Source organism: Anser cygnoides, chromosome 7 (assembly GCF_040182565.1).
Source record: "Anser cygnoides isolate HZ-2024a breed goose chromosome 7, Taihu_goose_T2T_genome, whole genome shotgun sequence".
Lineage (NCBI taxonomy): Eukaryota > Metazoa > Chordata > Aves > Anseriformes > Anatidae > Anser > Anser cygnoides.
Window position 1 is genome coordinate 33,851,454 of NC_089879.1, and position 27,225 is coordinate 33,878,678.

General features: G+C 41.3%; 1 protein-coding gene and 1 long non-coding RNA gene across 2 annotated transcripts in view; one reads left to right on the forward strand and one right to left on the reverse strand.

The window, feature by feature from the left end:
- The window catches only part of ZCCHC24 (zinc finger CCHC-type containing 24), a 109,011-nt gene extending 87,904 nt beyond the window's left edge, over nt 1–21,107 (forward strand). Inside the window, exons 3-4 of the mRNA XM_048074799.2 lie at nt 6,040–6,204; nt 16,250–21,107. Of these exons, the coding sequence (XP_047930756.1) occupies nt 6,040–6,204; nt 16,250–16,363 (279 nt within the window). The 3' untranslated portion in view covers nt 16,364–21,107. The remainder of the gene's footprint in view (nt 1–6,039; nt 6,205–16,249) is intronic.
- On the reverse strand, nt 1,972–26,361 carry LOC106032654 (uncharacterized). The gene is made up of 3 exons (XR_001204982.3): nt 25,912–26,361; nt 24,714–24,820; nt 1,972–3,312 (listed from the first exon to the last, which is right to left on the reverse strand). It is a non-coding gene; the product is annotated as an uncharacterized lncRNA (long non-coding RNA).
- Between the last annotated feature and the right edge of the window lie 864 nt (nt 26,362–27,225).

Consider the following 27,225-nt stretch of genomic DNA (forward strand, 5'->3'; position numbering starts at 1 on the left):
AGCACAGTATGTGGTGACCCCTGGAGCAGCAAACAGATACACACAGACAGCCTGAGAAGAACGAGCCTGTTTCTGTGAAGATGGTGGTGTAAAATAACTGATGATTCCCATGATGACAGGAGCAATACAGCTCTCGCCCCACTGAAGTAGCCCTAGGCCTTGTGACAGGTCAGACCCGCTAGGAAAATCCCAGAAAAAATACATACTAGCCTCCTCTGTTAGGTCACACAAACAGATTAGCAAGTTTTCTTTATTTTTAGCCATGTCTTCTAATGATATAGTTCCTCAGTCTGGTACGTGTTATACCTAGAAACTCCGTAGTACCTATTGTTTAGTTAATCAAATAGAAGCTTTTAATAGAAACGCTGTAATGAAGAGTCCCCCCTTTCCTTTAACTGACCCAAAACAAGTTCTCATCATATCACTAATGCACAAATTATATGAGGGACAGGAAGGATGAAACGAGGCATTAATTTGGTTTCTGTATCCCCTAGATGCTCTTCCTGTATCGCATGTATTAATTAAAGATGTAGCTACAACTCAGTTAAAAACCTCAGAAATCTCCAGTGCCACACGTCAGCAACATCATACACCAGCAACATGGACTACAAGCAAAACCAGAGAACAAGTTCTAACGAGTTAGAACTCGTTTCCTAAACACACAGCCTCTGCATCTGTCCAGATGTTCTGTTGATTTTCAAGTATGAATTAATGCAAAAGTCAGTAAGGAAAAAAAAAGTTGACCAATCTATAAATTCATTGTGCGTGTCATTTTGGCATTACTTTTGCTGAAAACTTCCACAGGCAATCATTCTGCTCACAGAGCAGAGAAAGGTCGGAGAACTAAAGTGACTTTCCCAATTCTCTACAACCTGTAGCAGTCAGGAGTAGAGTGCCAGGACATCCCATACATCAAATCAGTCATAATACTTCATTTTTCCTTTTCCAACTGAGCCTGCGGAGTATCCTTTACCATCACATCATGTTTCTCAAAACTGTACACAGAGAAGTGCAAAATGAGAGTGCTGGAAGCGTATTTTTTTAATGCAGCCTCATAGTTGTACTGACTTGCAATTGTCAGAGGGCTAACATTTCAAAACCAGCCCTGGCCCTCCTACAAATCCCTTAGGATCCAGTCAGTGCATCAGGCTGTCATTTCCTGTTCTTGCTTTTCTGCTCTGATGGAGCATCCTTATAAGCGGACCCTTACAGAGTTCTTCTAGGAAGGGGACCCACCTACCACTGTCATGCTGACTTCATCCTCCTCCTGTGCTATATATCTTTCAGCTGCACAACACAAACCCAGGGGAAGATGAAGGAAAGAATAGTATTAAATCAACTGTTGCTCTGCATTTCACTTTGAGGGAACTCTGCAAGTTGTTGTTTGTAATGATTCTAGTTTTAAGCAGAACGTGTGGGGGTTGTTTTGTTTTGATTTTGCTGACTGCACAAACTGATACTTTGAGAGAGTTGTCTGGGGAAAGTAAAGAGTCCTTTATTATGTCCATCACTGCCAAGTGCTTTGGCAGATTCCTGCATGAGATGCACAATCCGATAGGTTGTGTGAGAGCTTGGCTGGCCAGTTACCAGCAGAAAAGCTCAACTTAAACAGTTTTAAAATCTTATTATGGCCAATTTGTGGTTTTGGCTGAAGAAAGGAGGACGATGAAAAATAGAGGCAGCTGGGTGTCAGTGAAGGACGGAATATTGATGTCATTTTCATTGCTGTGCCATGCAAAAAAATACTGGCTGTATATACAGGTTGGAGCTCATTAAGGCAAACCTCATGCACTGTCTGTTAGGTACACCCTAGGTAAAGTTGTGAAGATGGTGTCATTTGTCCTAGCCTTTGTCTGGAAGATTGAAATAATGTACCTATTTGACGAATCTGAAGGCAAGGTCCGTTCATTTGTCTGGCTGCTCATGGATAGAGAGCCTGGCAAGGACTTTTGCAGAATCTGTGGTGCTTCCTGAATTCAAGGCCAGACAGAGTTTCCTTCAGCTTCAGCACTAAGGAGACCAGCCCAAGACTGACTTCATTATGTGCCTTGTTCCTGGTGTTGTGTGTTGTTTGGTATGTTTTCTTAAACTAAGGGCTCCTTGGCAGAGCTCCTGGGGTTGCTCCCCAGCCAGGCTCCACGAGGAGGGAAGGGGCCCAGTGCCACCACCGCTCCCACCCCAGGCACCTCAGGGAGGGCAGGCTCTCCCTTCTGCAAAGCCCCTGCTGTCCCCTCATGTGGGCACTGAGCCATGCTGTAAGGAGTGCCTAGTTTTCAGTCCTTCCAGAAAAATATCTGTGTGGATTTGTGTGTGTGGATTTCATCGTCCCCAAATGCCTACCTGTGCTGGCTGCATTAAATAATCTTTGAATTGTCTGATGCACACACATGTAGACAAAGGAAAGTAACAGTCACATCGCAGTAGAAATTTATTTAAAGAGCAGAATAAAACTCAACTACCCAAGAAAAAGAGTTGACAAGGTCAAAATCTTGCCCATATTATGGTTTGTAGCCTAGTTTGAATATTGTTTCCAGCACAGTAAGAGCCTGGCAGAGGTTCCACCAAGCTTTCACAGCCAGGGGCAGTAACCAGGCCAAAGACTACCTAGGACTAGAGGTAACAGGACAACAGATAACACAGTAACAATATTTTGCCATTGTGAACACAGGCATAACTTTGCCAGATTAGTTCAAAACAAATTCATATCTACAGAAGAAGTGAGAGAAGATACCGCTCGGTGAAGGAGTTGTAGGACATAAACAAAGGCTTACTGTTAAACACCATTGAAGAGTCGCAGGGGAAATAGGACCTTAGCTGTTTGAACAGGCTAAGTCCCACCTTTTGCCAAAATCAGAGGCTGTAGGCTAATGCCAAAAGACAAAGAATGCATCACACTCTTCTTTGGCACTTAGTTAAGAAAAACCTCTGGTGAGAACAGCTTCTGCCCTCCAGCTAGGCAAGTACAGGGCACTGCCCTGTCACAGACCGCCCCTGTGCTCATGCACCCTGCGGGCAGCCCCAGCTCCATGCACGAAGGAGCAGGCTGTTTCTTGGAAGTGCCTATGCAATTCAGCCACACTGCTGGTGAAGCCTAAAAAAAACCACCCTGGTCTGGACCTCTCAGGCCATTAGTGCATCACTCAGGTCGTGCCTTCCACCAAATACTGTCAAGTTTGTTTTGTTTGGACCTGAAGGGTGGAGGGAGTTGGAGAGTTGCCTTCACTGCTGTCACTGCTTCCTAATGATGTTTTTTGCTAGAGAAAATGAGCTTGTTTGAGAATCCAAATTCTCTGTCGGGCACAGTTTGAGAAACTGAAAATATGGAAAAGAAAATAATTTGTTAGGGCAAAGCGTAAACATCTATAAAACAGAATAGCAAAACACCTACAGAGAACGTTGTAGCTTTGCCAGGAAACTAAAGTCATTGAATGAGGAGGGAGCTGCAACAGCTGAAAAGTTAAAATAAATCCGAAGTTTAGTCTAGCAATTATAACAGGAAATTACCTCTGGAGTCAGATCTCCTGCCTTCTTTTCCTAGTTCTGCTTCCGATTTACTGAGCAAGTCAGAGAAGCCAAATTTTAACCTTCTAATTTAGAAAGCCTCCACCTCCAGTGCCCAGCTATACACACAGAGGACACTGGGGATGAGCACCTTCAGTGCCCTCCTGCGCATTTGTGAGGGCAGAGCATCCCACCTCGATGCCTCTGCAGCCAGTTACCTCAGCTGCAGCAACCTGTAGCCACCAGCTGGTTCAGAGGGGCCACCTCTGAGCTGCCCCCACCTGTGCATCGTGGCTAGCATAAAATGTTGTTGTGGGAGTCTGATGGTTAAATGCTGTTTGTGGTTGGCATAGCATTCTGCAGTGGGAGTGTTATGTTTAAATACCGTTTATAAACATTTGCAAGACTTCTCAGACATCCTCTGCCTCTAAAGCCTGTGCTATTGCTTTTGGAAATAATGCACTGAGTGACCTGCACTTTTTCTGAAAGGACTGCTGCTTAGTAGGGGCAACGAGGCTGCATTTCCAGCTCTACTGCACCAAGAGTTTCAGTAAAGCATCGTCACTGAAATCAAGAGTTGGAAACAGTCTCTTCTACTGGTTTAATAGCTTAGCCCCAGTTGAAACTGCAAATAAAGCAATGTGTGATGCCTCAGGAGGAGGGGAAGCATCTCACAATCAAGGGAGCTTTCTGTACACAGGGTTCCTATTCAATTCCATGAGAACTTGTAAATGAAGCGAGCATGTGGTCCTTCTTACACTGACTTGAGTTGTGCTACAAATTCCTCAGAGGCAGAGCCAAATTAAGTGTCCCAAATAAGGACGGCTCCATAAATTGACATTTTCCTGCCCTACATTCAATTACAATCTCCCATCTTTATCAAGAGACACCATGGATCAGAGGATTAAACCCTGGGTGCCTGCCAGCACTCATTTAGTCATGGAAGTCCAAATGTTTCTCATTATACCAAGCACTTTTTTGTACAATACAACTGTGTGTGTGTCTTAGTGTTGGCTTCAACTACGCTATGAGCCAGAACATTCACAGTGACACAATGGATTCAGAATCAGGAAAAACTATTATAGGTATTTATTTGTGCTACTGTGTCCTATTTACTTATTTATTTAAAGAATAACTATGCTGAAGAATAAGCACAAAAAACACAGGAAATATTGTTCACTGACACTGCAAAATGGACAAAGTAGGTTCAGGGTGCCCCCTGCTCACCTTCCACCAGCCAAGGGTGCAGAGTGGAGTGTGCTTGATGCTCCGTTCCCGCACACTCTCACATGTGACACCGGAGGAAATGCAGCAAACACTATCAGGCACAGGAGCTGGAGTCCCAGCACGCCTGCCAAGCTCAGGTCTTCTGCCAACCACCTGCTTTCCCAACCCATGTTTTCACATAGAAAGCAATTTGGACCTACACACTGAGAAATCATACAAGCTCCCGAAACAAAACAAACTCTTTCCCAGCATGATGGGTCATTTAGCTTTCATAATCTTGATCTGGGAACCTTAAAAAAATGCCCCACAAGCACGACATATAAACAAATCCTTTGATAGGTGATTGTACCACTCAGCCACAATGCAGGGGAAGTCTCTTCCTCTAGGCAACTGCCCTCATGGGCAGTATTTCAACACCTGCTGGAGACTCTAGGAAAACAGCTTCATCCTTATAGCTGTCTTCAGAACAGCTGTATGCAATACTCGCCTTCACCTTAAAGTATTAGCATATTACGTATATTATACTGTTGCTGAGTACAACGCAGTTTGAGTGATTATTTAGAAGAAATCTATTTACATAAGGTCATTGTCAACTGTAATATCTTGTCTGGGCAAACAGGCTTTCTTTAGGCAACATTTAATATTTACACATCACAGCAGTCCATTTTATTTGGGAATATCCCTTCCTGTTTCCTTCAAAATATGGAAATTAGTGAAACATCATTTACAGAGAACAGGAAGCCTAATGAAGTTTGTGAAATTAGTGATTTCTGCTAATCGAAATCATGCCTTCTCTTCATATTCAATCCCAGTATGACTGTCACATACAACGATGCATATACATATACTAGTGGATTGCCAGTATTTCATCATTTAGAAGCTGTGCAACGCAGAACTGTAAAATGTTTTCTTAGAGCTTCTCTTGGGGAACAGAAAACGACCTACTTAAGAGCATCTTTCGCTAGTGAGCTACTTCTGATGTTATATACAGCGATAGCAATACTTACTCAATAGATACGATTTGGTTGTATTGAAATGGATATTAACAAATATCACAAAAAGTGCACAGACATTTCTAAATACTGAGCTCAGTGTCAGAAGCATCACAAGTGTTCTTGAACTTGTGAATACTTCTCAGAAGTAACTCTCAGAACTTAAACTCAAGCTTCAGCGTATGAACTATTCATGAAGATACAGACTTCATGCTTGGCTCTGGTATCTTTTGCCCAGTTTCCTAAATAAAAACATTGTTTTACTACTCCCCCTCCAACACTTTCTGATCACTCATTGCTACTTCCTTTTGTTTTTCAGGCTCGCCCCAAAGGAGAAGGCTTGACTCCATACCAGGGCAAAAAACGCTGCTTCGGTGAATATAAGTGCCCCAAATGCAAGAGAAAATGGATGAGTGGAAACTCCTGGGCTAACATGGGACAAGAATGTATCAAGTGCCACATTAATGTTTATCCTCACAAACAGGTAGGAGAAATGCCTACCTGATGGCATACAGGTTTGGGACTTGGAACATGCTTAAATTTGCAAAGCATGGCTATGACCTTAACATGACTTGGCATGGACTACACATGACAAAAAAATGTTTCCCAAATGAGCTGCTGTTCTCAGCATCCTGGAAATGTGAACTACTGCCAGAATTGCAAAATTTCAATACCCTTTCAGTAAAAATACGTCCACAACAAAATCTTTATCTATCTTCTCATGAAAACTGACTATGGGGCCTTATAATCTGAGATGGAGCCATTAGACAATAGAATAAGACAAATTCAGCCATAGAAATGGGCCTCCTGATGCTTCTGACTCTCTTCATATTTTCACCAACTTAATATTGTATTCCATTAGTGTCAGTGAACTTATTTCCCACGTATACTTCTTTAGATCACCTGTTGAAATAAGAATGGATTTGGTCTACGAGCTGTCTGTTCATAAAGATTAGCAATAAAACAGAAAAACACTGAGATGACACTTGCCTATGAAATACCTTAGTTAACAACAGTAAAGAAAGACAGCCTGGGTAAACAGAGGTTTCTTGGTTTCCATAATACTAAGCGATCCCCAAGATAAGAAGTTCAAGAGAAAGCCTTTTATTTAACTGAAAGGGTCAAGCCAGAGTAGCTGCTCTGGTAGGAAATTTGTACCTGCTGTGCTGCCCGCCAGAGCCTTCCTTCCTGACCCTCATAGATTGCAGTTGCATCTGTCCCTTGAGGTAACATCCTGCATTTCCTGCTCCTGAATTTCCAAATAATGATGGGATGACTGAATTGCACTTCTTGTCTGTACCCTCTCAGAACTGGTTGCAAGCAGCCAGCCAGTTCAATGGTGGTTAACGGGACAGACCAACCACATGAGCTCATGTCCCTCGTTTCCCTGACTAAGCAGGCTACAGGCTGATTTTGTCCAAGCTGGATTTTCATGCACAAGGTCACTTTTGACAACCCCACAAAAATATTTTTGGACAATATACGCTATAGAGCTGTTACTTTGCATAACCAAAAAGAGACCATTGCAGGCTCTCCTCTAGAGAATGATTTAACCGCAGCTGATATTGGAGCAACACCTAGGATTTAATGCTGTCAATTCCAGTGCAGGCAGAACGGAGACATCTGGGAGTACAGCTGTCTTAAGCCACACAGTATTTTCCTTCAAGATGGCTGATACTGAGCAAATGCAAGAAACATAATGGAAAAAATTGAGTGTGATTTTGCAATATTACAGTAAATTGTTGGAGATGGAATAGGTGAGAATTATTTTAAGAGTTTGGCAGGTGTGATTTGCCTCAGGTGCAATTCATCCTAGCTGAATTTCAGCAATAAATAGAGCACTGCATGGGTCAAGTTACCTGCTGCCCACTCACAGCGGGTGCACAAACCATGGATGGATCATTTGGATGTACTTGCAATAGGTGAAAAGGAAATTCCATTGGGAACCTTAGGTGTCTCATTAACTACCTAAGTGCTTGTAAAATTCCTATAGAATCTTTCCATGGGCTCATAAGGAACACTTCATACCATTTCATGCGATTCTGGGGGGAGGAAGGGAGTTAGGAAAAAAATAATCCTGAAGAATATTGTTACTTTATTATGATGAAAAAAGCAATCTTGACATTCATTGCAACAAGCAGGAAAGAGAGAGATAGAAATAAGCTTATTAAGCATTATCCCACCTAAGATTATCTAATCAAGTGTATTTCTTCCCTTTTATACACATGTGTATACTCATTTAACTCCAGCGGCAAAATTTGGCTCATTTCTATGGCAACATCGCATTCCAATATACAGCCAAAATATTGATTTATAATTGCTAGTACAATGAAGCAATATAAATGGTAGTTTTTGAAGTCTGGCAGAAGACTTGCTTTACACTTGACATGCTTCACTATGTGATGTTTGTCTTTTTTTCTTTAAATAGCATAGGACTTTTTTTAAAAAAAATTACAATGAACTTATGGCCAAGTCAGTGAATATCATTGTTTCTGCTGGCCAGTTCAAGTGATGTGATCCATTCTGCTGTCTCTGTGCTAATGCCACTCTGAGTCCAAACCTGAAAACAAGAGGTCACCTTTACAAAGTGCAGTAATTTTCCTGACAAAATTGTGACTGGAAACTATACTGCAAGTGAGAAAAAAAGCAAGGAAAAATTTCTTTGTGGTAGCATGTACATGGGAGGAAAGTTAAGCATTTTTCTTTAACTAACTTATGAGACAAGTTCAAAGCTTCTAAAGTCTCTGGTTCCTTGCCTCTGTTTAGACAGCTTGCTTAGACAACTGCACCGAAATCTGGGCTGAGCAATGCAGTCATTTATCACATGCATGGAAGTACAGTCTCGAGGGTCAGGGAAATTACAAGACCACTGATTTATAACACAAGTTTATAAATATTTACCTTGTTCTTCTAGATTCTTTCCATCATTTTTGTTAGCGTTCAAAGGGTCACAAGAAATCGCTTGAGAAGTATCCCATCCATGCTATCCAAGAACTCTTATATAGTGGGGAGTATGAATGTTTTGTAGTAAAGAAGGCTTGCAAACGGTCCTATGGTAATGGTGCCCCTCACAGCGGGGCTAGAGGAGTCTATGATCTTCATAGCACTGAAGTCAAAGAATGTAGAAGGGCTGTAGCCCATAGTGCTTCCGGAGCCACATGCACAGTGGGGAACAATCACAGCATCTGCACCACAGATTTACACAGTTGACCCCCATCACTGTTTCCACATCATTCCCTAAGATCTTGATTTGAGTTGTGAAAGGGCTTTACTCCTCTTATCTATCCATGTGTTCATGTCCCATCAGTAGGTGTTGCTGCTACGTGACATCAAGGCTGGGCACAGTGCATTTCAGCTTGGCTTCCAGATGTAAACAATTTGCAGCCAGTCACTAGAGCTTTTTCCCCAGATTTAAACTTACAACCTCAAACTGAAAGATTTTGCATCCTGTTGTCTCCGCCTTACCTGTGTCTGCTTCTGCATTTCAGTTTTACTAGCATCATTCCTTCTATTCTTTCTCATTCCTCCAGTGCTCTGTACTTCTTCTGATTAAACATACCAGCAATAGCCAGACAGTAAAGAAAACACCAGTTCACGCACAGAGCCAGCAGCAAAGGAGAGCTTACTTAGGCTGCATGAGGTCAGCACTGCTTCTTGACTGAGCCTAATGTTTGCTAACCCATGCATGTTTTTTGTCCAAGCATCCAGTCCCACACCAGACTCTCTAAACATTTATCAATATTTGTCCCTGTGGTGTTATTCTACAGCATTTTGGAAAATATTCTGTACCCAGTCACCAGTACTCTTATGCTAATGCCATGCATTTTATAAAAGCACAGTGAACACTATTTTTTTTAATTACAAAGTCCAGTGTTTCTAGTTGGAAAGTTAAAGCACACATGCATATGGTGCACATATTTGGTTGTATTATAATAAACTATTAGAACTACTACGTTCCCTTAGCAATTTCTATATATATATTTCTTGCTTATTCTTTATTTTCATTACTCTGCTGGCATCTACCAAAGGTGAGTCCTGATTCATGAATAGAGTTCCTATGCATTTCTAAATAATCACTTCCCAACCACTCCTCAACCCCCCCAGGGCATTAGTCAATGTTCTTAGCTAATTTTTTGCTCCTACTGACTTCATTATATGGGATCGGACAGAGGACTTTCACTCATCTGAAGCTTCCATTGGACCTTTTTTTCCCCAACTTCAATCATCTAAGGAAAGAGGCTTTCTCTCCCCAGAAGTCATTTTTACACTCAGTGCCTATATGGATAAACTCCATTCAAGAAAAATGGGTATTGCTACTTTGTAGTCTGTTCTTTTACTGCAAAGTTGCCATATTGTATGACATGATAATAATTCAAGTAATTCATAAATAAAAAACAATTAACGAAATCCAGATGAACTGGCTAGACAGATGTTTGATTAGTTCAGACAGTATTTACTTCTAGCAAAAGAAATGATTTATTCTCCAAAGCAATCTGGTCAATATAACCCCTCTGAAATATGTTACAACTCACCATCTTTCTTACTCATTAACCTACCATTCAGTAAAAACTTTTTTTTTTTAATCTGCTAGGTCACAATGATACTTTGAACATTGTTAGAAAAGGACCATTTTTATCAGCAGATGCTGATCATTGTTGCTTCCTCAGCTTTAACTATAGCCTTATGCCAAGTTGCAAGAACCTGCACAAGTATAAAAATTACTTAACTGCAAAGAGCTCAGACCATGTCTAAGAACAGTCAGTTACTGCATTTCCCCAGTGAGGGCATGTTATGAAGTCTCCATTCCTATAAGCATACACAGCATGAAAAAGTTGGCAAAACATTCAGTCACCCATCTACACACAAGAACTCATACCAGGCTAGATCAACACCCTCCATTTCACGCGTCACCCCAGGTGGCAGAGGTGCTTACAGGAAGGTAAGGATCTAGGACAAGACAGCAGCCATCTCCAAGGATACTTCCCCATCCTTTAGCATTACCAAGTATCTCTATGTTCCCCATCTCTCAACCAATTGATCAACATCTGTAGAGTCTGTTCAATAGCTGAAACTTAACAACACGGACCACCATGCTTGGTTACGTCAACCCTGAATATTGGAGATTAAGATGCTTTTGTCCCATTTAGGAGAAAGCTTTGAAATTCTTCTGTTCAAAATGGCTAGATATTCCCCTTGATATTATGGCTATTCCCTTGATATTATGGCTTGATAAATTAGGAGTTTACTCTCAATTCCTAGGCATACCCTTTTCTCTAGTCCTCCTCTCCGTCCCTCTATTTCATCTTACCCTATTACTTCTCTCAATCTATGGACTTCTCAGTACTGCAGGGCTTCTCCACATGGTATTCACCAGGGATGGTTTGAGCTTGAGTACTTCATTTAACTGGCTCAAGCAATAATATCACAGTATTGAAGATAATCATCTCCACTGGATAGCTCTGGGGTAGCCATTCAAGCACACGTGTTGGACCTGTGAATGGCTTCTACAGCTATACTAAAATCTTGATTTCCTATGCATACCTTTCGTTAGTTGGTCCCTGGAGATGAGAGCAGCCACACTTCCCTGCCACCTGCTCTTTGTTCCTGGAGGCTCGTTTCCTGGAGTGAAAAGAGCCTGTGCCAATTCCCCACAAGGAAAGTCTCTATTCAGCCCTGTGCTCTTATTCCACATACCCTATCTGTGAGAATGAGCTTTTAATCTCTCTGGGGCAGGAAAAGTCTTCTCAGCAATTTTACAGCTGTGTATATACTTCAGAGTGCTCTATAAATACAGCTCTAAATCTCTGCATTTAAGAGAGATGGCAGAGCATGGCTACAAGTGGTAATGCAAGAGCCTGACAAGCAGATCTTCTGCCATTCTCCCAACTAATTCAGAGCAGAAAAATCAGGTGGCTCTCACACCTGAGCTGCAAAACTGCTCCTTGCTGCAAGGAAGCTCTACATGCATTTTTGTTTTCATGATTAAGTTGTGCCACTGTGCTCCTCCTTTTGCATTTCCACCGCATCCCTCAAGCAGTAAATCCCCTGGCAGAAGTACCTAAAGGAATTCACAAGACATGGGGCAAAAATTAGAGGCCTGTGGAGCTCAGGTCTTACTGAGGAACAGGAAAGCAAAGAACTGCCCTGACCAAGTTACTGGATGGCTATTAAGTCTCAGACAGGACTTAATCCTACCTCTCATTCTTCCAAGGTCTTGGTATTCTGTAGTTGTTTGTTTGTGCTCCTCCTTACATTGCCCCAACATGGAGACAATCCTTTTAGCCACGCACCGGCGTTCTTGGCATTGTAACAGCCCAGATGCCAAGCTTTGAATTTTCGTTTTCTTCCCCTGCCTGCTCTAGCAGCAGCATCTGTGCCTGTGGTTGCTTCCTGGCTGGCCTCTTATCAAGGCTCCGTCTCTTGTCTTTGTGGCCGACTCCAGTGCTGTTTGTGATGACAGCTGTTGCACTGGTGTGGAACCAGCCATCTGGGGATTGACTTGTCCTCTTGGACACTGCTTGCTTCCAGCTGTCAGAAATGTATTGCTCGACTGAAAATAATTTGGTATGTAAATACATTCTTCATAATATTCAAGCTATTACTTCCACAGGCAATGCAGCGGTTGCCTTATAATTCCCCTTCCCAGGTGTTTCTCTTCCCTCAGCATAGGGAGGGATGGCTCTGATCACTCAGAAGCCCAATACAGTGTTCAGCAGTTTCAGGCCTACAAGTATCTTTCCGCTCTTTGGACTTAATCCCTCCTTAGTGGCTGGGGGGGGGAACCACTGCATTCCCATCCTTAGGTGCTCCAGCAGTGGGGAAACAGGTCACCCAGACTGCTGCTTCTCCCTCAATGAAGGAAAAAGCATTTTCTTGCATTTGAGTTTTGATATGACCCCTTATCTATCAATGGTGAAATCAAATGTTTCCAATCTAAAGCAACAAAAAAAACAAATCAACCTTCTAAACAGAAATATAAGCACCCATTTAATTCCACTGAGAATAATTTCCTTTAAGGGCGTCCTATTGATGTTTCTTCTTATACCTAATACTTTATTAAGCATGAGGTGTTTTGGCTATGTTTGTGTTTTGTTCTTTTTTTACAAAAAGCTGATTTATGGAATGTGGGGTTCAATCAGTACATGTAGGCTGTGAGAGCAGTAGTGCACAATCAAAATTTAATTTGCAGGACAGGAATTGCTATATAAATTTAAATTTAGTTCAGCATTATTCCCCTCAGGCAACAGCATTAGTCACTACCACCAAATGCTTTCCTGGTGGAGCTGCACAAGGTTATTTCCACCTAGCAACTACCAGAAGAAAGTTAAAGATGCACAAACCTAGGAAATTGGAAAATGCCCACCCCCGTAGTTTTTATGGGAAATAGACTGCCAAATGCTGCAGGCTTGCATTAAAAAAAAAAATATTTAAACTCTCCCTTTCAATGGAAAAATAGAATGCCCTTCCCAGATAAGCAAAGCAGGATTTTCTACTGTTCTGTAAGAATTTCACCTCTTTCTAAGGAAAGGTGTTGGTTCTTCAGCCCAACAGCCTGTACCCCTCCCTCTCAGAAGCAGCAGCGAACCAGGAGCACCAGGAGGGTCAGGAGCCTCCCAGACTCTGCAGCCATGCAGACCTTCCGCATCATTCAGACAGTTCCCCAAATCAATAGGTGGTAAGGAACAGCCCAAGCCTGCCAGACCCTTCTTGTGGTCAGCATCTTCTCCTTCCCCTCTGCTTCCACCACAGCAAAGCTGGTGAGAGTTGTCCCAGGTGAGCCTCAACTACCTGTGCCCACAAAGCCCTCCTTCAGCAGATGTGCAGCTCTTTGGCTGTTTCATGTCCTGCCCTTTTAGCACAGCATTGAGGAACGTAGAAAGGGTGTAAGGGTACCGCCTAAAACACCTCCACAAGGTTACACCATCAGGGGTAAGAAACAGCAGTAGAAAGAGAACAGTTGCTTCTCAGAGTGTCTGCAGGGTCGTTTTTTTTTTTTTTTCCATTACAGGAAACCCATAAAGCACACAGAGATAAGCTAGGACTTCATTTCATGTAAAAGTTGGGTTGACGTGGTTTTTAGAGCACAAACTAGGCGAGTCCACCAGCAGTGCTGAAGTTTTGAAGCTCCAGAGCCCACCAGAAGCCCAGCCCCAGCTCAGCTCTGCTCCGCTCCTTCCAGCTGGCCCTTGGCAACCTGGTTTCCTGCGTCCGTAACCCCTCTCTCCCAGCCTCTGTGTCGTAACACACTGGTAACAATAACATTTCTGAAATCGGAATGCTTCACGGGCCAAAAAGCTGAGCTCAATCAACGCAGGGGGAAAGCAAACCACGGAGAGCTATTGTTTCTGAAAACAGTCCAAAAACTCTTGGCGCTTCAAGGCATTCCCAATGTCCTTTGCACTATTTCCAGGAAAAATGATTCCCAAGGCCATGTGTATTAAAAAAATCTGGCTTATATCAATAAACATGATAACTGCTGTATTTTCTCTCTTTAATCAGAGCATGGCTAGCATGTAGAAGCAATCAGAGCTGAGTCAAATAGCCTGTTTTAAGTGTAGCATTTCAAAGCTCTAAATTATTCTCCTCAATGGGGAATTTTAACTCTTTGGGCTCCTCAACCTGGGCATCATCTATGACCAGATTTATGTAACGCAGATTCCTGAACAAAATTTGTGGGTAGATGTTGGCAGAATAAGCAGTAGAAGCAGAAGGGCAGAAGTTTTTCTGACCAAATAAGCTTATTCAACTTGCCTCTGTTGTTGCAGAAGCCCAGCGTGCAATAGTGGTTGGGTTGCAAGCCTAAACTCAGTATTATCAGTTGTGATCTCAAATCCATACGTACTGACTTCCAATAAGTCATTCAAAACTCATTAAGGATGCAGGGGGGTTGAGAGTTTTAGAGGATATAAGGGGTCCATCCTCCCTTGTCATCCCCCACCAATACAGGTCCAAGCACCCCGTACCTGATATAGGAAATGCAACTTGCAATGAAATTGTAAATGAGTTGAAACTGACAAAAAGAGACAACCTCAGCCAACATATTGTGGGGAGGAATCTTGAGTCAGTAACAAATCAGTGTCAATCCCCACTGAATTGCTCCCATATAATCTTTCTACTAACTCTAACAGAAGTGTTGCGCTTATAATTCAATACAACTGATCACAGCAAGAAGTTGCAGACATCCCTTGTTTAGGATAATAGGAAACACATATTTTGCCTCATTTTAACCACTGGAAGTTGGGAAACTCTTCCATTTTCTGCATTGTGAACAGTTCTTGCAGTGTTATGTAGCAAAAGAGTTTCAGAAGGTTCTGTTCTCCCTATCCATGGGGGTCTCAGGTGGGTGGCTTTGGAATGAAGAACTTATAATACCACGGGAACTTAAAGGACCAGGTGTACTTTAAGGTTTTACCGCTAAAGGCAAATTTATATTATTTAGTGAAGGTACAAAAAGATAAATTACAGAATTGTGGCCATTTATATTTATCCATCCTTTGCTGCAAGAACCACACTAAGGAAAGGTAAGCAATGGTCTGCTACCCTTGTGCGAACTGCGAGAAGCTTAGGGCTTCTTTTCAGATTTCACCCCATGTGCTGGCTCTACCACAGTCCCACAGAACAACCACTATGTTCCTCACAGAAATGCACAGAGCAATGAAATTGTTTTTCAGGTGCATTTCAAGGAAACAGAAATCACGTTAAGGCATTTCGTTTGTTTTTCAAAAATCTGCGCACCTTATGATGTTCTACCTCACACCTCTATCACCACTTCACCTATTAGACTTTGCAAACAAGCAGCCCTATTGCAATATTTAACATTTTCATAGTGATTGTGAAACTTCTTACATACAGTGGAAAATTAAAGAGCAAAGATTACTAGAATCAAAGCAGTTTTGTTCCGTTGTTTAGCCAGCTCTGTGACTCCACAAGTGTTATTTAAATACAGTCAAGTCATTAGTCAGGTTCATTGCAGAGGTTGTGTTGTGTTTTGTTTGTTTTTTCATTAATAGCTTTGCAGCTGCTCTACCTCGAAAAATTCAGCCTCAGAAATATGGGGCTGAATATTGGGAAGGCCTTACTTCCCTGTGTAGTATCTGCGCATCGGTAAGACAGTTTTCCTGCAGCAGCAGTCGGTCCTACCATTGTTACCCCCTCCTGGCACTGCTGGGCAATGGGATTCCCATGCGTGAGGTGCTAATGCCTTTGGGACGTCTCAGTTACTGGAGCCAAGGGAATAAATAGTTACGTGACCAAACAAGTCTACTCCCCAGCTCAGGCTGTCAGTAACACCTACAGCCAAATAAGCACCACTGTTATGAAGAACATCATTCGAGGTTGTGAGGGCACTCTGTGCCTGTGCACAGCAAAGAACTGAAAACATTTGGTCTGTTCAGGAAAGAAATGCAGAACCTTTGTAATCGGTACGAGAAAGCTCTGTCAAGCATAAAATCAGGTTTAAAATATGTAGCAAAGACTAACAGCCAGTGACAAAACCTTGGACCAAATCTTATTTACTTTCTTCGTTGCAGAGACCCCTGGAAAAGCCGGATGGCCTGGATGTTTCAGACCAGAGCAAAGAACATCCCCAGCACCTGTGTGAGAAGTGCAAAGTTTTGGGCTACTACTGCCGCCGTGTGCAATAAACCTTCCACGTGGCCTCTTCCCGTCCCCATCATCCTGAAAGATCCTCTGGCAGCACGCGATCAACAGCAACACAACAAATCAAGATAAAAGCTAAAATAATTGCCAATATTGCCTATCTATAACCTAATAGTATGCCTTACCATTAACAGAATGTAACATTTCTCCTGTGTATGCACACACATGCAACAGGTATTTACAGGACTATGGTGAATTCGTATACATACATATATATGTAAACTTACATATATATATGTACACACATAAGCATTACTGATAGTGTTCACAGCAGAACCACAGCTGCGGGTTCTGCTGATTGTTTACACAGACCCTGTATCATGGCCAGGTGAAATGAAGTACTATTCATTAGGCAAGATGTAACATTGACAAGGAATATGTGATAAATGGGTTTTGCAGAGGTTAAATAACTATGGGGCCACTAATTGCAAGCACTCACCCACAACATGAACATTATTCCCATTATATGACAAGACAAAGGAAGATTAAACAAGCCACAACATAAAAGAAGGGAAATCATTGTTTTCCGAGTTTTAGAAAGTCTGAGAGTTTTGTGCTACTGCTTTCTTGGACTTTTCTATTTGTTAGTGTCATTTGGGCAGGGCTTACGCAAAATTTTTTTTTGCAGGATGTGGCCAAAAAAAGTGAATAATTGTTTGAGGGTGTGGTTTGTGTAGAAAGGGAATGCCATAACAGGACCCAGAGCATCAGGAAGGATTCCAAGAGGTTTTTGGAGGAGATGAAATTGGCTTGCTTGTGTGACTAACAGATCCTTCTCTTGTCATATAATTCTGCTACAATGGTCCCTGTATGCATATAGGCTATTCATTGGGCTGAAAGCACACTAAATTTACTGTGAATAATGGGGGATAAGAATGCTTACAATTGTCCCCCAAACCCTTAATTAAATGATAAGCCAAACTTACTATTTATAGTAGTTTTAAAGCCACTTTCTGGAAGTATTTTTATGTCCTGTTTTCTACTGTACAAATTGTTATAATATAAAAACTTTTTAGCCATAAGGGTGTTACGAGGCACGAAGAGCACTCTATATAACCTTCCCACTTCCGTCTTCCTGATACACCTATGTACCTTAGGAGAAATGTAGGAGTTACGTTTGGTTGTCCCATTTCAGGTAGAACTTTGGGCAGGGGCATCCAGTTGCAAAGAAGTATCTCATCAGGGATTGGAAAATACCATGAAATGAAAGTACCTCGAGACAGTATCCTGTTTGTATGTCTATGTAAGTACATTGACACAAGGACACAACAAGCAATTCAGTTGCATAGCTTACTAAGAAAAATTACAGGGATAATGGTTTGTGTTTTTTTTGTTAATCAACAATTTGTTAAATTTCCTTTAGAGAGACTGATTGGTGTGAATGATACCTAGCAGCAATATTTTAAGTCCTAAATAACTTGATGTGAATTAAATCTGTTTTGAGGATTAACTCCATAATGCTAATACAGAGGGGTTTTTATGCCAAGCAATACCAAGATGTAACTAAGTATGTACAGTCAAGCTCTTGTAAAGCAAATTGAATACTTATTGAGCATTCTTATAGGAAATGTGAAGCTCTTCACAAATTTGCCCTGAGGTGAAATTTTCACTATTTCCCTGCTTTGCTACAAACAGGGCAAAATTGTTTCCGCTGATTCTGGTGGTAGGGTTATCTATATATCTTGCAAACTTCTTTATTTATGTGTAAGCCCACGTCAGCCTACTGGTCAACGGAAAAACATCGGGATTTGTTGCTTCTGACCATGATTCTTCCAGTAGCTCACTGATTTGGGGCAAGTCACAAGATCCTTCTGGACCTCAGTTTCCCCAGCTGCAAAAATGGGGATAATAATACATTAGTATACCTACCTCACAGCAGTGCTGTGAGGCTCACTTAATATCTACTAGAGCTTTGACATCACTGCATGAGAAATGTGATATAATGCTGAAATATTAACTAAAATTTATCACTCAAACTAATTTTGCCCAGTGACAATTCTATCAACTAAAATAGCTGAAGAAATAGCTTATTGAAAGTTAACACTAATAACAGATTTCATTTGCATCAGTCAAGATATGCAGTTTTAGCATTTTCAAAAAAATGCGTTTTGCACAGACTCAAAATTACTTTTGAGAAAATCTCTGAGCAATGATACTAACTTGTCCATAAAAAAATGAAGAAAATACACAGGTGAATTTAGGGGTGTATTTTCAAAGTTTGACCTCTAGCATTGCTCTTGATATTTTGTTTCAAGCATGCCTGGTGTTGAAAGAACAACATATGAAACCAGATCTGTTTTTTCCTTTTGAGCACTTAATAGTACATGAACAAAATACTCCTTGATGCTTCACATCCAGCTAAAGGACAAGTAGAGAAACTCCATCGCATCAAAATAAGAGAAAATTATTGTCCGACCTGAAACTCAGATGTTGCTACCAAGCATTTTGCTTTTAAGTTCTTCCTGTCTTATGGTAACCACTAAATTGGTAAAACAGCACATCCCTCAGCACAGCTACATTGATATACAGCATATCACCAGATTCTGAACAAAGGGTAACTACAAAATATGATTATATGCAATCGTCACAATTTTCATGACAGAGCCCTCCTATAAATTGTTTATCCAGATTCAACACTGCATGGTGGTGCTTTTAGCTTATGGACTTTTAGGTTTTATTTTAAAATAAGGTTCCTAAAAATACACATGATCAACTTCAATATAATTAATACCTATTAATACCTATTGCTGTAGAATAGTAATTATTCAAAGCGTAGTTAAAAGTTCAATATTTATATCATGATATTCTAGGCAGGAGACAAAGCGTTGAAGTAATATCAAGTAAATCTAAAATAACAAGGAAGAAAACAGCTTTACTTCCCCTGCACTCATGTTGGGGAAGAGCAGATAAAGAACAAAATGCAGGGAAAATCTAGAAGCGACACTGCCATGGTTTGTCCTGCCTAACTCTCTGTACAAACCCTCCTGGGGCTGGAAGCAGCCCACTGGCCTCACTGCCCCTGCCAGTGGTGCGAGGCATGCGATGAGGCAGGAGAGCATCGGGCCACCCAGACACCAGCAGCAACACCCCCAGCCCCACAGCAGCAGGGCTCAACTCGGGCTCCCCTCAGCCATGTGAGGCAGCCCCATTCTGTTCACGGCTGAAAACCTCATCTCCTTAAGGAGCTGGTGGCCAGGGAAGCACACACAAGGTGCCTCCGTTCATCCCTGCATAAGGTTTGCAGCACCCAGCCCCAGGCATCTGCTCCATGCTCTTCTGGATGCTTTGTGTCTTGCTGGACAGATGCATGGGTGTAAGTAACATACAACAGCTTATGGCCATCGTCACAGAAGGGAAATTTCTGATTTTGGATTTTGTACCAAAATAATAGAAAAAAGATTGACTACAAGATGTAAATTTCTATTATCTGACTTTTTTTTTTAAGGTAATCCACACATAGACCTAACCCTTCCAAGCTGCCAGAAAGAAAACCTAAAAATTAATATTTTGACTGGAAAGACAATGAGTTGATTTACCACTTGGATTTTTACAAATGCTTATGTTCTCTTTAACTAGCTCTGCATTTAGATCTTCAGCTAGTGTTCTTCAAAGGGATTATTAAACAGTTATCAGAAATGAAGCACAGACCAGTAAAGAACTTGAAATCCACACAAGTCTCCCTAAATTGAGTATTCTTGGGAGTATACCTGAGAGAAGTTTGTCTCTGTGCACTTATTTGTCAAACTTCATTTTTAACCTCATCAGATGCTTGCTGTTGTCTGCCCACCTACATATCTAACGAGCAGGCACCAGTTTTATCTTGTGTTCCCACCACCACCACCACCCTTTTTGGACATTTTTTAAACTTACATTTATTTCTTGAATAAAGTCTAAATTTGTTTCTTCACGTGGTCAGAACATTTCACATGGCATTTGTCTTTGGCATTGGCACTGTTTTGGAGAAAAGTATCAGTGATTCAAAACCAGCATGTATAGGCTTTTAGCTGTTTTAACTTAATGCAGCTCCAATGAAGTTATTATGAATACTTCATTTAGTAGCAACGAAGAAAAATCCCTGTAGCTTAAAAGGATTGCCCCATTCTAGCCAGTTTCTACTGCTGCTACCACAGACATAAAACAATGCCACACAAGCAAAGTTTGAGGCCTTTTGTCTCAAAGTTGCCTTTTAATTTCAAATAAATACACAAGAGTATATATTATTTCTGAAAATAAGTGTATTTTAAAGTTCCCCATTATATGGGACTCAGTTTGTAAACTAAAAATGTGAAGTTATGTATGTCTGAGAGAAGCCTTTTATCAAGAAGTAATCTTTATATTTTACCTTTTGTATAATATGAAATTTAGATTAAACATGGGTTGCATACTTGTGAAGCTCTAGCCATTATTCCAAAAAGAACTACTTAACCCATTAAGAAGCTAAGAGCTTTTGGAAATGTTAGTATTCATAGATTAGTCCTCTATGTCCTGCAGTCACATGGCATTTTCTTTTCTAGCGTGGATCCTAAGAGTTATCCGCTGAATAGTATGCAATGATTTTAAAAACACATGTTGATGATTTAAGTGAACTGACATACATTTTCCACTTGCCTTTGCCAGCATTTAAAATGTGGTGGAACTACCCCCATACCAAATCATTCTCTAAGATATCACTCCACTCCTGGTTGGGCTTCAACATATCTTTCCTACCTGCAAAACCACTGCTGTCCATTAATGTTGCTATATTGCTGAAGTGCTCAGAGGGCTGATTGAGATCTTAGACATAGGGATGATGGTTTGTGTTTCTAGGATGAATTTCAAAGGGACAATCGTGTGCAGTTACTAGCTATAGATGATTGATATAAATGTTTACCCCTGTATGAAGTATTTTACAGTTTTACTTGCAGATGTGTATTTATCTTGAGTTATACTTGACATAGAGTTTCTTTCAATTTTTTTTTTAATACTATGTGTGTATTTTGGAAACCTTTTTAGATGTTAAAATTTTTGAATGGTTACAAATATTTCTTGTAATACTGAATTGTTATCTTATCTGGAAACTCTTTGCAGTAACTTTTTTGTATATATTTGAGGGCCTTTTTAAAAAAAGTATTGTTTGTTCTTTGGGGAAAAGTTTTTACAACTTGGAAGCTTTCAGAAGGGCCTTCCTCTCAACTAGGATACTAACAGAGGTAAGAGTTTTCTTAAGTATTTTGCAGAACTAAGGATGTATCCTCAAGAAAATATTTATGGAAGTAATTTACTTTTTTTTTTTACAATGCTTTTGTCTGTATAAAGTATGCAACAGAACTACATTAAGAAGGAAATATTGTCTACATAAAATATTATATGAAAGTTGGTACATAATTCTGACAAAAAAACCTTGCAATTCTTTAAGCCATATTGTTTTTGTTATCCTTGGATGAAAATATCAGTATTAAGTAACCAATATATTATTCAAGTGCTTAGACTTATATGAAAATGCTTATACATTTTATTTATGTGTATTTGGGGAAGAATCGCTAGAAAAAGCTATCACTAGACATATAGCAAGTGAGAGAAAAAGTATACTGTCACTTTATGACCTTGTGAGAGACAGAAGATGCTGAAAGCACCGCAGAGACTCAGCTTTCAGAGACTCTGAAGCACAAGTGTTGAGTTTCAAATGGTAGTTCTTGTCCTTTTTCACGGCAAGAGGGGAAAAGAGTTGGTTGGGACGCTGTCTGACAACTCGACTTTCACAACTCTTTGCAGACTGTGAGCTCAGCTATGCAGTACCGGCTACAGCAATAATATTAATCAAAGGATGAAAGAGAAATGGATTGAAGTAGATGATTGTAGGGATTTATGTTTATTTTAATTAGAACTCATAGCAATATAGAATATGCATGTGCACGTATTTGAAGCATTTTTACACTTTACATTTCATGTAGTTTGATTATATTATGAAGGATTGGGTTTTTAGTTTGATATTTTACCACGCTAAAATGGGAGGTCTGCCCAACCCTGTACTGGATTCTTGTTTCCTTTAAAAGGTTATTTAGTACAGCACTCACTGCATTGTGTACTAGTGCTAAAACTAACACTGTATCTTATGAATTTCTTCAGCTTTAAAAAAAATTAACCTCATTACTATTACATTTGTTTAGCTGTACCCATTGACCTTGTGAGATTCAGTTGGTTATTTGTATAATTTCATTTTCTGTAACTGTTAATAAACTTGTACAGCTAAAACAAAAACAAAACCTATGGACGAAGGCCTCGGAGGTACCAGTTCTGCTTCAGCAATCAAGCTTGCTTACCAAGTGACTATGTTGCTAAACAGACTGTAAAACCTCTTGTGGGTTGTCCATAAAATGGCATTCCGACATGTGCCTTATTTGCTGGATAGTATACAGCTTTCCTCTAGTATTCTAGCATTTTAATGCTGTATTAAAATACTGAAAAAAAATCAAGAAAGAGTGGTATTTTTTTTGAGAGCTGATTGCTTTGAAGTTCTGTGACCAGCTGTGCTCAGTTCCCCAGTACAGACGAGCTGCAGCCTGGTGCTGGTGGTACAAACCTTTCCCAGCATAACCATGGCCCAGACCACACCAGGAAGGGTTTCTCCATTGCCACAGAGTTAGTCATCTGCAACAAGCCTGATGATATCCTGGGTGAAAAAGTTTTACCCCAAGCCTTCCCTGCTGGCAACCTGCTTGGGTTAATCATGCCACCTCTGTTTTTAACAGTTTGGTACTGTCTAACATGTTTCTGAAGGAAAAACCTGCTATAATCAGACAATAAACCATAATTCAATCCCTAATAGTTGGACAGGAAACCTTAAAGTGCCAGAAAGTTGTTACCATGAAAAATAACATTTAAAACTAAAGCTATATCACTTAAGATTTAGGGGAGGGGTTCTAATTTATTCTTTGTGAACACTACAAGTTGGCCAGAACCGTACGAAGTGTTTGTTGCTTGTTAGCAATACCGCTCTTCTGTCCCCAGCTGAGCTCAACAGAACAGAAAAGCACATGTTCAGAGCTAGTTTGAAAGTTGTTTATAAAACAAAACACACTGCTCTTCAATGTAAAACTTACCAGTAGCACTGTTCTGATAGCCAGCTATAGCCACAAAGCTAAGCTCAGCAATGAAATACCTCTTCCCACCAGCACTGTGGGCTCACCAAATGCCAACAACTCAGGTTTAGCACGCCACTGAGACTAGACAGAACACTGAGCAGACACACAGCCACGTCCTAGCTCCCTATTCTTCTATGCTGTCCCTCAGAAGTATCTTTTTCATATTGAAAACAGAAGTAAATTAACACGAACAATATTGCATCAACATAAATGATCAAACTACTTTTCCCTCATTCTTCATTCTTTTCCCTCATTTCCTCATTCTTTAGGGGTTGGACCCAACGATCTCTTGAGGTCCCTTCCAACCCCTACAATTCTGTGATTCATTCCCAAGTGCTTTGCCTCCATGTTCTGTGTAAATAAAGCTACAAGACAATGCTCGTAACCAAATAATTACTACTTTTAGGAGCCAAATAATTTCTGCTTTAGGAAAAATAATAGGGATTTCATGTAACCTCCATACTTTGAAGTTTAATGAAAAAAGCATAGAAGAAATACTTAGTGCACCAAGGTTACTATTTTTAAGTTAGTCATACTACATCACACCCAGAGCCCCCCCTCAGGCCCCCAGTGCATCAGGAGGTGTATGAGATAGACCTTACACCTTGAGCTAGGAAGGACAGATAGACGACCTGCATGTCACACTTCCATTCACTGCCGCATAGCACAAGCCAAGTAAGCCAAAAGGCTCCTCCTTCACCCATATCCCTCTGAAGACGAAGCACACGTAAGACACTGACAAGATGGGAGGCTGAAGCACCAGGCACTGAATGCTGACAGTCAGGTCTTTCCACTACAAACCAAAACATCCCGTACCTAGAAGAGCACACAAAATCCTCACTTCTGAGAAGCACACAGTGCGCAATTAATTTGGGCTTTGAAAAAGGGAATAATACCACACTGAGCTTTGCTTCTCTCTAGCATTCACCTCACAAACTGAGAGAAACAGGCCATTTACAAGCCCCCATCTCAATAACACCAACTACTGGGCCCACACCTGCAGACTGAGCCCTCCTGTTTTACTGAAAGTAATGCCATTGCCCATCCCTGGAATCCACATCTCAAAACGACTGCAGACAACAGACAAGAAAACAGGCCTCAATACAACCCACCAGAACTGCAAAGCTTCATTCAAGCACCAAACGCCTTTCACAATACTTTTACAACCTTCAGGAGACATTTTTAGCAACTGAACATATACTGAAGCACCTACCTCTGTCAGCATTCACTGGGACTCCTTCTGGGGCCAGGACAGAGACACTCACGTTCACAAGGAGCTCAAGCAGCAGTCAGGGTGGCGTAGAGACAGCCAAAGCCATGCTGCAAGAGAACACACCACCATCAGCCACCCCAGCTGGTTGTGGTGCCACCAGGGCCTGCTCAGGAGACCTCAGGGCCAGCGGCCCCCAGCAGCCTTCGGTGGCTTTGCGCCTCTTCTACAACTCAACTAAATTAAAATGCAGCAACCATCTTACAAAAAAAAGGCAAAAACAGAGCTTGCAGGCCCAGCTAAGCTATCAAAACCCATGACAACAGGGAAGGCAAAGCTTAGTCAAAACTTTACAGATATTTTAAGTGGAGCAGGGCGCAAGCCACTGATTTTACTTCACATTTTTTGCGCTAGCCTTTCAGCAATTAAGAACAGAAGTTAGAAATACCACAAAAAAAGCTTTCTCATACACAACTTCTGAACACAACTAAGCAGCAGGCATCAGAAACTGAGTTCCAGCCAAGTTTTTATAAGGTTTCCTTATACTTTCACAAAGTAAGGAGAAGATACAACTCAATGGAATTCTAAGGAGCCAGACACATGTATGCCCTATTTCACAGTATCACAGTATCACAGATTTCTAGGTTGGAAGAGACCTCAAGATCATCGAGTCCAACCTCCGACCTAACACTAAGTACTCCACTAAACCATATCCCTAAGCTCTACATCTAAACGTCTTTTAAAGACCTCCAGGGATGGTGACTCCACCACCTCCCTGGGCAGCCCGTTCCAATGCTTAATAACCCTTTCGGTAAATAAGTACTTCCTAACATCCAACCTAAAACTCCCCTGTTGCAACTTTCGCCCATTCCCCCTTGCCCTGTCACCAGGCACGTAGGAGAACAGACCAACCCCCACCTCTTTACAGCCTCCTTTAAGGTAACTGTAGAGAGCGATAAGGTCGCCCCTGAGCCTCCTCTTCTCCAGGCTGAACAAGCCCAGCTCCCTCAGCCGCTCCTCGTATTTGATTTCAGCCAGCAAAACTGAGGTGAAAACTAAAAATGTAGGAAAACACCACAGGAATAACAGAAAATGAGGTCCCAAAGCTTACTATCTCCAAATAAAACAACAATAAATGGATAAATATCACCAGATTTAAAACATACAAACAAAAAACCCAATGGATACTTTCACAAAGTACCTCCACACAGCCACTCAGAGACCCCTAACCCTCAGGCACCCTCCAAACCAGGCCTTGGTGCCCTCTGCCCGCTTTATTGGCTCTGTCCCTGATTGCTGCAGGGCTACAGCTGTGCTGGGGCACGGGCACGGGGCACGCAGTGCCCAGCCAGCTGCTGTGGAAATAAACAGGCTTGTGCGGGAGGGCAACGATATCGGTGCCACCAGCAGGAAGCCTCACGGGCAGCTGGGAGGTGAAGGACAGTTCGGTCTGGCTCTGGGAAAAACATGTAGCTCTCATTTTAACATCCCCATCATTGAAATCTCAACACAGTTAAGTCTTAAGCAGCTGTAGAAATTTCATCAAGGAAATATGCAAAAGTTAAGCTTTCCGGGAAAGAAACTCGGAGAGCACACATTTTAATGAACCAATTCAAACTGTTCTCCAACACACCCTGCTAATGTCTCTGAATGTGAAAAGTCTGAAGTTGGACAAACCTTGAATGCACTTTGATTGCACGGATCACATAATGCCCTGCCCAGCTATTTGGTCTAAGGTGTGGATGTATTTATTTGGCAGTTTGGCTACTCCATGAGATTGCATTGCTTTAATTAAACTGAGGTAAAAACGAAGTAAAGTTAAGTAAAGACAACAAGTACTCACTCACACCGACATCCTTCAGAATTTAAAGGAAACTAAACAATTTCATTAAATGAGCCTTCCGCAGGCAGGTGACCAGCAACCAGTGATGCTCACTGCCTCAGGGTGGTAAGAGCAAAACCAAAGACGAGTAGCTGCTGACAGCCCGTGATCCTGAGTTATGGGCTGAAAAGCTGGCAGACGCAGTTTGATGGTCATAAATACAAACAATGCACAATTGAAAAGACGCTCCAAAGGGTGCATATTCAATTATAGTTTTCATTTGCTAGTAACAGTCAGGAATAAGTTGTTTTGGATCATTTAACTGACTGACCGTAATAGTTAAAATAAAATTCAAATAGGAGATTTGGAATTTGGGACAGCAAACCAAAGAGAAAACATCATTATATGACCCTTATCCCTCCATTACTCATGAGTGTTGCATCTCCAAACTCCAAAAGGGTAAAGCAGTACTCAAAAAAATCAGGACCACTGAAAGGAAAGGGGGTAGTTCCCCTAAGTAAAGAGGCTCTGTGCAATGGGCCTCCTCCTCCTGGAAAAGAGATCACTGAGGGCAGATGTGATTGTGGCCTATAACATAATAAATGACATGAAGAAGGGAGGAAACACTCGTTGCTTCTACAGTGCTTTCCTACCAGGATCAGAGAAATTTGGATGAAATTATCTGCGATAACA